We start from the raw sequence: 11,197 nt of genomic DNA on the forward strand, positions 1-11,197 counted from the left end.
CTTCGTTTGCGAAAATTAAAATTCTATATAAATATAAAATTATTATCATAATGACACAGATAAATATATAAACAGCTTTAAACTGTTGAGAATCGTGTGAGAAATATAAAAAAATTTATGTGAATACGTTTACATATATGTATACCCCTTTCCGTATGCACACACACTTATATACACTTACATTTTTGATATATGCACACAAGTAAGTACTTCCATTCAGGATCATGTTAAAATAAAAAAAATGTTAAAAACAAAATGCATGCCTATTCGTGAATGTTGCAAATGCTTAAAATTGTACTTTAGAATGTGTAGAGTACGGTTTATCAAAGTACCTCGTTTGCAAGAACGTCATTTCAACCACAAGAAAAAATAAAAAATATAAGAAAATTAAATAAAAATTTCTCTTGATATATGAAAAAAAGCATATACATTTTCGCTACCTAAAAAAAATTTTTTTTAGCTACCTAGAAAAAAAAAATTATTTTGGCTACATGAAAAAAAAAAAGGAAGGAACTTTTAGCTACTTGGAAAAAAAAAATATCTATAAATATAGGCATATTCAGTACAATAATGTACCATTCTAAATTTAATACCGTTTTATAAGGACTAAGCTAGCCAAAAATACATATGTCAAAAGATCTATCTATTCAAAATGGCTAACCAAAAAAAAAAAAAAAAAAAAAAAAAAAAAAAAAACATTACTAATTCATTATTATTTCTACAAAAAAATAAATTAATATATTTATTTATTTTATTCGTTTTCAAATAATATATGTTTATTAAATAAAATATATTTTAAAATAAATATATTTTTTTTTATAATATTTTTTCATAAAATATTTTTGCATAATTTTTTTTTTTTTCTTCATAATTTTTTTTTATAAAATAAAAATTCTCTTTTAAGAGCAAAGAAATAAATGTAAAAACATATATATATATATATATATATATATATATATATATATATATATATGTCTACCTTTACATACATATAAAGGTAAAGTTATATGTATCATATATAGTGCATATAAATATAATAATATTATGATCAAATTTATGTTATAATTTTACTTACAAATTAAACTAATATGATTGCGCACATGTTTTAGATATATTTAAAGCAAAAATGTATATTAAAAATTTGTATTATGCTCTTATTCTGTGCCTCTTTGGCATAGTTTATCCATCTTGGTATAATGACCTTGGTTCTGTCACTGCAAATGCATTTGACACTGAAGGTAACGTTAGAAGTAGTAATGACAACTATCAAAACATTGAACAGAAAGACTCAAAGTCATTATTTAGAAAAAGGCGTTATATCCTAGATGTAAGATCCTTTGGAAACACATGTGTCTTAGAATACGAAAGAATTTGTGAAACAACAGACTATCACATATATGTAAAACATGGAATAAGTGGCCATGTAATTAAAGCTACGTTAGTTCAAAAAGGGTCTAGTGATATTGTCTCCATGCATAATTTAACAAATAACTTTTCCATTGATGGAAGTGTTCATTTTATTTTTAAAAACATTCCATCATTGCATTACAGCATTGTTTTGGAAGTGGCAGATTTTATATACCATAAAGATTATGATATCGGAGACAAATGTTACTGTAACAAATGTAATGACACTTATAAAGAAATTGACTTAACATCAATGGAAGACAGGATTATACACACAGTAAGAATTGACAAAAAAAATAAAATAACATTTCCGCAAAAGGAATTTATACATGGAAATTATTTATTTAGCAAACTTTTATATTTCCATTCTGAAATAAATGAAAAGACATTTGAACATTACTCACAGTTATACTCTAACTATAACGAATTGGTATATCCTTGTTCAGGTATCATAATGACACACTCGGATAATTACAACATTCATTATGATTTACGTAGCATGAATTGTTACCACATACTTATGGTTGATAAGTTTATAAAGAAATTTAATTCTACAAGAGGTAACACAGAGGCATCATTGATGATGTTTACAGAGAATCCGATATTTATCAAATTCGACGAAAGTTTAGAAAGTAAAAATCTCATTGAAATAAGCAATAAAAATTACATAATTGAACATCCTTTGATGTACAAAAGAGGCTACTATTCTTCTAGGAGAAGTGTTATGGGAAGTTTAGTCAAAATTAACATAAGTCTTGTTTTTTATCAAAAGAAGTACATTTATAAAAGTAACGTGGATAATAGAATGGAATATGTACACATGTTTAGAATTCTTTTTAACTTGTTTAAGCAGTTGTACAACATTTCATATGAAAATATGCTATACTATACTACTGGACTAACTTTGCAAAAAAATAACAATATTTCCCATGTAGATCAGGAATATAATGTATATGCCGAGGAGTTGGCAGTATTGTTAAATTCTCTTGCGTATGAATTTAATGCAGAGGCAATAAATCTGAATAATGTTTTAATAATTCAAGAAGAATCTCAATTTGTTTCAGAATATGGAAAAAACCATTTTGCTCAAGTGAAGGATAATCAACTAATACTTAGATCTTCATCTGAAATATGTTTAGTTGTTTTGAAATCTATTGCCCAGGAGTTAAGTAAGTATATAAATTTAAAGTTGCGAAAAGAACAACAAAACATATGTAATATTATGAGGCTTACTAAAAGTTATGCAAACATATCAACTATGTATCACACGTACGAGCTGGATTGTAACCTTTCAGTGTTTTATATAGAGCATAACCTAACTGAAGATTTAATGTTAAAACATCTTCTAACGAACAAGGTCCTATTTGAGGATGTCACGTTGGAGTTGTTTTACAATGGCATATTCGGATACACCGTTTTTGTGCATATCAAGGTTGATGATACGGTTGTGAAGAATTTAAAAAAACGTGTTTCGAAATATGTAAATAGCAATACTGTAGTAACCATGAAAATTATTGGAAGTAAGAGTGACAGAACAGATGTAAATATGACCGACATAACGGTACTTAAAAAAGTTTCCTTTCCTATTGAATGCAAAGAAAATTGTAATAATAAGCATCCGATAATGATTAAAGAGAACTTGGATTATATATCAATTAGTGAAATATGTATAGAAAATCAAGGATTTCCAAATGTTTGTTTTCCTGCTTATAACTTCGGTTACGTTTTTGATACGAGATTACTACGTGTACACATGATAAATATCAATCCATATCCCGAAATTGTGCTAACCCCTTCCGTAATTCGTAACATAATGGAAGATTATTATTGTATTTTAACTCCAGTTCCTCAACGCATCATACCTAACGTATCGGTTCCATCAGTATACAAGGACACATTGTGTAAGGAATACATCAATAGGTGCAATCTCGTAACAACCAAGTTAGTATTGAGCAATGCAGGGTTTGTATCTGAGAATATAGCTACTCTAAAAAATAATCGATTAGGACTGAATCTATGGACACATTTTGATGAAAGACACGAAGAAATGTTGCAAGTTGTCTACAAATTAGATAATTCAGAAAGAAAGAGTAGTGTTCATAGAATTGCTTCACACCACGAGCAAAGCTATATTTTAACATATTACAATAACAGTTTTTACATAAACAATCATTCAAACATGATTAGCTTGAGACGTTCAAAAGAGTTATTCACCACTGTTTTAGAGGGAGAGTTGCAGAACGGATTGCACAGTGATAATAACAATGAGGACGAGGACTACGAATTTCACCAAGGGTTATACCCACAGATTGATGTGAAAGTACACACCGTTAATGTGATAGATAACAAGGGTTTGTTAACGCATGTGCAGACATCAAAACAAAATGATATATCATTGTATCCATTTGGAGAAATAAGTATAAATTATGAGAAAATAAAATCCAATGTTTATATGAAATTTTTAAATGATTACATATACTTCTACGAGGGTGAAGAAAAATACAACATACAAGAAACTTCTCCTCACTTTGTGAACGTGTCTCCGTATAATTACGAATGCTTGGGGGCATATGCATACTTGATGAATAAATTTAACATTCTCGTGAATGACTCTCTAAACTGTGATGCGATACAAATGATAATAGAAGTACTGTTAAAGGGAAAATTGGGTAAATATTTTATACACCACAAGAACAAAAAGATACATTTGAACTTTTTCAAAAAACACGAACATTCACACGATGTATTTGACTTGGTAAATATGGAAATATATGAATCACATGCCCCGTTGAAAGCAGTTAAAAAGTATAAATTAAATGTGAGCATTGATGAAAACAACTTAAACTTATTGTATGCACATAGAAATCTTGAACACCCGAATAAGTATTTTTCCAATGTTTACATACTCATGTTTAAGGTGGCATATCTGTCAAATAGTTACGACTTTTATTCATTTTTTTACGAATTAACTGGAATTAAATTAATTGACAGTTTCGTTTTGGAGAATTTGGACAAGTTAAAACCAGTCGATCAAGCTGTTGTGAAAAGTATAAGCTCTGTGTTAAAAGACAAATTTGAGATATCATTGGAAAGTCACACAACGAGATATGATACACTAATAAATGAAATTTCATTGCTTGCTGCATATATAACGGAGTTAACATCGTCTTATACAAAGAAATTATACAAATCCGGTAGTGGCTATTGCACATCAGTAGAAGATGGATCAAATGAACCTAACACCACCACCCCTTTTGCTGGAATTAAATATTTCGTTTACATTGATGAGTTTAAGTATGTTAACAAGAAATACGTGATCAACGAGATGGCGTACTACTTGTCAAAGCATGATGTTCTTGTAATAAAGAAGAAGGCTTTGTGTTGTTCTAATTTTGTGGATGAAGTAGAAAATTCATTGAAGTATCACATACTTTATAAGTATATAATAAATGACAAGAAATTTGTGAGTGATAATGATGCCCATGCATTATCAACAAAGGGACATAGCATAGTGCAGAAATTGTTAGGTCGTGAAGTATTATCATCCGTTGTATTAGGTGTAAATTGGAGCTTAAGTGACATTTCATACATGACTAAGAAAATAATGAATGAATCAGGATACGTATCTAAAGAAGAATCATCAATGCAATCTATGTACGTAGACATGGAGTGTATTAACCTGGACTTGATAAATCACAATGAAAATGTGATCACAGAATTTGCGACAGAGTTTGACAAACACGGAGCATTAGTGTCGATTACGATGGAAAAATTTATTTTTCTCCCTAGTGTAGTAGGCAATGAAGACATTGAAAAGGTAAATATGGGTAACAACAGCAATTATACCGTTTATTTCGTATTTAGAAACTTGTCCATTCCCTTTGTAGGGGAGATAAACAAAAAAGAGATTTTAGAGCTAAAACGAGTATTACTACTGAAGGGTGGTGCCCCACACAATATGACAGACAAAACTGTGGTGTTCAGCACGTACATAGACAACATGAATAGTAACTCAATCTTTATGTTAGAAAAAGTTATAATAGTATCAAAAGCAGGTGACAATTTAGTAAGGGAAATAAATGTAGAATATCAAACATTTTTTGTGCACCCATACAGCATGATTTTGAATACAGAAATTAAAATACCCCATCTCACAGTGCCAGAAATGTATTATGATAAAATGTTAGAGTGTCATCATTATCATAACGGACTGCAAGTATGTCATAATCCCGATTTTGATTATGAAGGGTTTTCCCCATACTATGTATCTTACTTGGAAAATTATCAGAGAAAGGACATACTTTTCAAGAGCAAGGAAGAAATCGCTAACATGATTAATAACAGTTATTTAACATTGTCAAAAAGATTTCAACTGAATATGGGAGGAGATATAATGTCTGCAGACATTTATCGAACAGTTCGTTTGATAGTAGAGGAGGTAGTATATTCAATTGGAATACATAATTTAGGAAGCAAGTCCTGTAGTACCTTGTATTTGAACAAAGGTCAATTGCATATCCCAAATGATAATCAATCTCTCATTTCGAACATATTTTATGACACCCATTACTGCATAGACAGAGGTGCCATTTTGAAAGAAGTACTTCAAATTTGCAATTTTGAGAGGGATGACTTGGTGAAATTATTTGGCCAAATGGATAGCAATATACTACCATATCAGTTGAACAAAGAATTTGCTAATTCTCTAACAAGAGAAGAAATATTATCATTGATATATTATTTCATATCAGTACCGCCTCAAGTGAACGAGATTATTAGAAATAACTCAATATATTTGGAAATTCTAGAGTTAAATGACACTAAGTTGCCGTCGTCCAATGAGGCAATGCTCGTCATTACCAATTTAGAATCGATCCACATAAAGAAAAACATGCTCAGATTTAAAAATGTAAAGGAACAATCAATAATACAATTTAACGTAAATTTTTACATGGAACTGCTAAAGAACTTGAGCGATTTGAAAGATAAGACTGGAAAAGATCCCGTGTTAATAGAGGCCGCGATTAAAACTGATTTTAAGGACATTCATCGCATGATAACAAGTTACATAGAGAATAGAAACACATGTGCTGCTGTTGAAAGTGATGGAGGAAGTATATCATCTTTACCTACACTTTCGAATGCCGGACCATTGTTCAAACCTGATGACATTTTGATATATAATGTACCCAGCTTCACATACACAGATAGTGCTATATATATTAAAAAGCAGCCAGATGTATATAACTCATTCAACAATGTATTCTTATATGAAGGACATAGCGATTCAGTTGGGAAATATCTAAGCGGTATACTTGTTCTATCCCCACATAATTTTCTATCTCTTAAAAATGTTATGTATATAGGGCTAATAGCCAATACTTTTGACAATACCAATCAATTTGTATTGAAATGTTACCCTCATAAGAATTATGACACATCGAGTTTTGCAAAGAAGTTTAATTTAGAGACAAATACTGTATACTTAGTGTGTAGAAATGTACCAGTAATGCATATAAAAAATGGAGTATATGAATTCAACAAGTATGTGATTGAGTATGACACTAATATGAATGGCATTGTTGGAACACATATATATGAAAACATGCCTATAAGACCTATATACGAGGTAAAAAATGATAAAGTAGTTGTTCCTAAAGTAGAAGATGTTCAAATAAAAGTAAAATTGATAAACAACACTATCAGTTCAAAATTCGCAGAGTATGAAATAGATGTATGTGGTCCTGTTATTTTGCATGCAGATCCTTACAATGTTGTGAAGCCATTGTTCACATTGAGATCATATTTAATGAATACCATAATTTACACAATTGATGATTACTTGGCATATAAATACCCAAGAAAATTGAAACATTCGGAGTTTTTAAATCTCCCGTTTAGCAAAAATTTATTCAAAGAGAGGTCTCTTACTTTGTTAACATTGCAGAGTAGGATGAAAGGATTAAACAACGCAACTACACATAATATATACTCCTTGATGCTTGCAAAGTCGTGTACCTTAATAAAGATAGTCATAACAGATATATATGGCAATAAATACGAGGTGAACCTTGACAAGGAAAAGAAACCTGAGGTAGAGAGTAGCGGAAGTAGCGAAAGTACTGAAGGTAGCAACGCCGTGAGTGGAAATACATCTGAAGATACCGTACCCATAACCCCAGAAGTTGCACCAACGACAACACCCACTGTGTCCCCTTCAAAGAACAATATAAAGGTGTGCACATCTTTCATGCTCACAATACAGAGTACGAGTAGAAACATAGAAGACTTGACTTCTATGGAGGAGTGTTTTTTTCTTGTTCACACGTCGTGCATCGTCAGAGAGGGTGTAATATCTTTAACCGTGTCTGATAAGGACACTTATCTCACTGACGCAGAAGAGAAACATTTGATGAACAGGGAAACGTTCGATGAGATATACAAAAAAATAGGTGAGCAAATGAGACTATACAAGGGAAACTATATGGTAAAAATTTCTAGTAATGGTAAAGAAATCGTTGACTCAGATGAAGCTAAGAAAAAAATCCCTGATATGAAGATGTCAGTGGAAAGGGTAAATAAAGATGGGTCGGCATACGACAAGTATAGCATTTACAATTTTAGGAAAAATGGATTTAACGTGAATTTGTTTGGGAAAAACGGACAATCGGCGGTAGTATCAGAAAAAGCAAAAAATGTAACACCGGTTACAGAAGCTGCACCGGTTACAGAAGCTGCACCGGTTACAGAAGCTGCACCGGTTACAGGAACTGCACCTGTTAAAGAAACTGCACCGGTTACAGAAAACTCACCAGTAACAGAAACCGCACCATCTGCAGTTCCAAAAGTGACTATCGATTCTGCCAAAGAACAACTAAAGCCAGGTAATATTCAGTATGCTCAAAGGAAATACAATAGACGAGTTGATTATTTGATAAGCATTAAGAGGAAAGATGTAAATGAGGAAAACAAAGAAGATGCGTACGAAGATAAGTACACATTACTCACGGGAACCTTAAATTCTAGCATAGCTAAAGTAGTAGTGAAGGATGGGATATTTATGGCAACGTGCTTGGAAGGAGATTGTGTCCTAAATAATAGATTTCTCAAAGACATGATGAATGAAAAAGTTTTAAAGAATGGTACATATGAATTGAATATTAAAAAGAGGATACATCTGACCCAAAGTGAAGAAAATGAGGAACTTGATGAATCATATCTTAGAGGAGGAAACAGGCGTAATAGCAACTATACCCTTGTATGTATTGTAGAAAATTCATTTAACACTTTAAGCAATGGTAGAAAATTTAGAAAGGTGATCAATGTGCAAAATGAAGAATTAAATGGAGAACAAGGAAATTATAACGTATTTATAAATAAAGGAAAATACATAGCACATACAGTTGATCAGGTCCCTTTGAAAAATACAGAATTGTTCAAATGGTGCATTAACAAAGCATGGGAAGTAAAAGAGAGCGAGAATTACATGTTTAATGTACAACTTAAGAAGGTGGAAAATTTCAAAACTTCCCATGTCGGATTGATGAGTGATAGTGACAATGAGAAAGTTTATAGTCTTGTCATAAATAAATTAGACAATGCTGGAATGCCATTATATATAAAAAACAGAGTAATAAAGTTTATTGGAAAGAAAGGATTAACCGATTCTAGGTATTTCATACAGATCAATGGAGAAAAATATGTTTCAGATGAGATCAATACAATGATTAGTGGTGAAGATGCATTAACCGCTGCGAGTAATCATCTTGCAGCACAAAGTCTTACTCGGGATGAGTACTTTTTCGAAGACTTGTTTAAGTTGTTATATAAGAAGCCAAGTAACGGGTCCTATTATGTAGAAATTTCAAATGACGAGATAGTAGATGTAAATGACGTAATGAATACTGATCAGATAGTTTTAACTGAAACCATAGATTCCGTTTCTGTGAATAAAAACGAAGAACATTATGGGAATAATGTAATTAAAGGTTATTCAGTGGAAATAATTAGTTCGTCAGAAGACGATGAAGGCATACTTCTATTCAACGAATCGTATATCTTACACGGATTTAACGTGAAACCAGGACAATATTACATGACACACAAGGATAAAAAATACTCAATTAATTATATATCAAGGGGAGATGAAAGAATGAATTCGGCTGATATTGAAAATATTGTGAAAATATCAGGAAGAAAGTTGGAAGACGATAATTACTTTGTTTATATAGACGAAGTTTTTTTAAGCAAACAAGGAGATTATTTCGACAATCCATACTCTATTCAAAAATATAATGCACAGAAGGAGCATCAACACTTAATAGACGAGAACAAAAAACAAATTGATGACGCATTCAGGGAACACTTAAAAAGCAACGAAGAAGAAGAAGGACAAAGGAGTGGTAGCAATAGTAGTAGTAGTAGCATTAATAGAGATTTTATTGAACACCCAAGTGATTTGCATAAAGGTGATCGCCCTTTTTACGCATATGTCTCTTTGCACAATGATGGAAGAGGAAATAAGTGTGAGTTAAAAAAAGTCTTGTATGGTCAAGCGACGGGATTAAGTAACGGACGATATTATGTACAAGTTTTGAATGGGTCATATTTCATAACAAATATTTATGGACCCAATATAAACAAAGAGTATATAAGAATGCTGATAGAATACTCGTGGGCATATCATCACTCTTATGGAACTTTGTTAGATTTCTATATTGACATTTACGTAGATAATGATGTGGTGGGGCAAAATGATGAGGATAATAATAAGAAGCTTAATGAAATGTTAAATAAAGCATTGGAAGCACAGGAGAGTTATTACCATGTAACTATTAAAAGTGTAAGTGATGACAAGGATAATGATGTCATAACAAATGATAATGTGTTTGGAATAGAGTTCTCTCTAATTGTTGGAAGAGACATAACAATTGGAGACTATTACATACATGTAATAGATGAAAATAGAAATATATATATTGGAAAAGATGCCCAAGGAAAAGAAGTGGACTCTTCTTTATTGAAGAATGTTATGCTATTGTCTCAAGAAAAGATGCAGAAAGGAAGAAGGTATAAGGTCACCATTGAAAAGGCAAATGTATTAAATCTAGCAGGTAAGGTAATACAAGAGAAAAAAGCCACTATCAGTGATAGACAACCTAGTGGTTCGGAACTCGTTGAAGCAGAATCTTCATTAGTAGAGGAAAATAAGATATTAAATAAGGTCATCGTTTTGAAGAAAGTGGAACTAATAGATGGACCCGAGATCTTGCGCATTGTGAGAGAGACAATTATAGATATTAAAGTGAACGATAATAACAATATACCAAATGGGAATTACAGAATGAATGTGTTGCAAAATGGTGAATACGAATTTGCAGGAATATATAATCCTGACTTAAGTACTTTGGAAGCAGAAGTTTTGAAAGAAATATTATCTTCCTCCATATTAGCAAATGGTCTTTATCTGGTACAAGTGAAGAGCAAAATTGTGAACGAGGAGGAGAATAGAAAAAGGAGGGGATTCAAAATGAATTATACAGCAGCATCGCACAACAGTATATGCAGAAAAGAAGGTAAGACTTCGATTACTATAATGAATGGAAATAACAACAGTGTGTCCCATTATGACGACAATCAAGCATATGGCCAAGGTTTAATTCCCATCCAAAGTGTGCAAGGTGATTTAACAATGACACAGTATGAAAGAAGAAATTGCAATGAGAATCTGAAAATTTCCAATTGTGTATCATCCAACCAAAGAAGTTGCAGAAATATTTTAAGGCCTTGA

The 11,197-nt window shown here is 31.5% G+C and overlaps 1 protein-coding gene across 1 annotated transcript; it reads left to right on the forward strand.

Moving 5' to 3' along the window:
* Positions 1–1,126: 1,126 nt before the first annotated feature.
* Positions 1,127–11,197, forward strand: PGO_081860 (oocyst capsule protein; the record flags this gene model as incomplete). Its single annotated transcript, XM_028687408.1, has 1 exon — positions 1,127–11,197. One exon carries the CDS (start codon positions 1,127–1,129, stop codon positions 11,195–11,197), a length of 10,071 nt encoding a protein of 3,356 aa, XP_028543209.1.

Source organism: Plasmodium gonderi (assembly GCF_002157705.1).
Source record: "Plasmodium gonderi DNA, contig: Chr08, whole genome shotgun sequence".
Classification (NCBI taxonomy): domain Eukaryota; phylum Apicomplexa; class Aconoidasida; order Haemosporida; family Plasmodiidae; genus Plasmodium; species Plasmodium gonderi.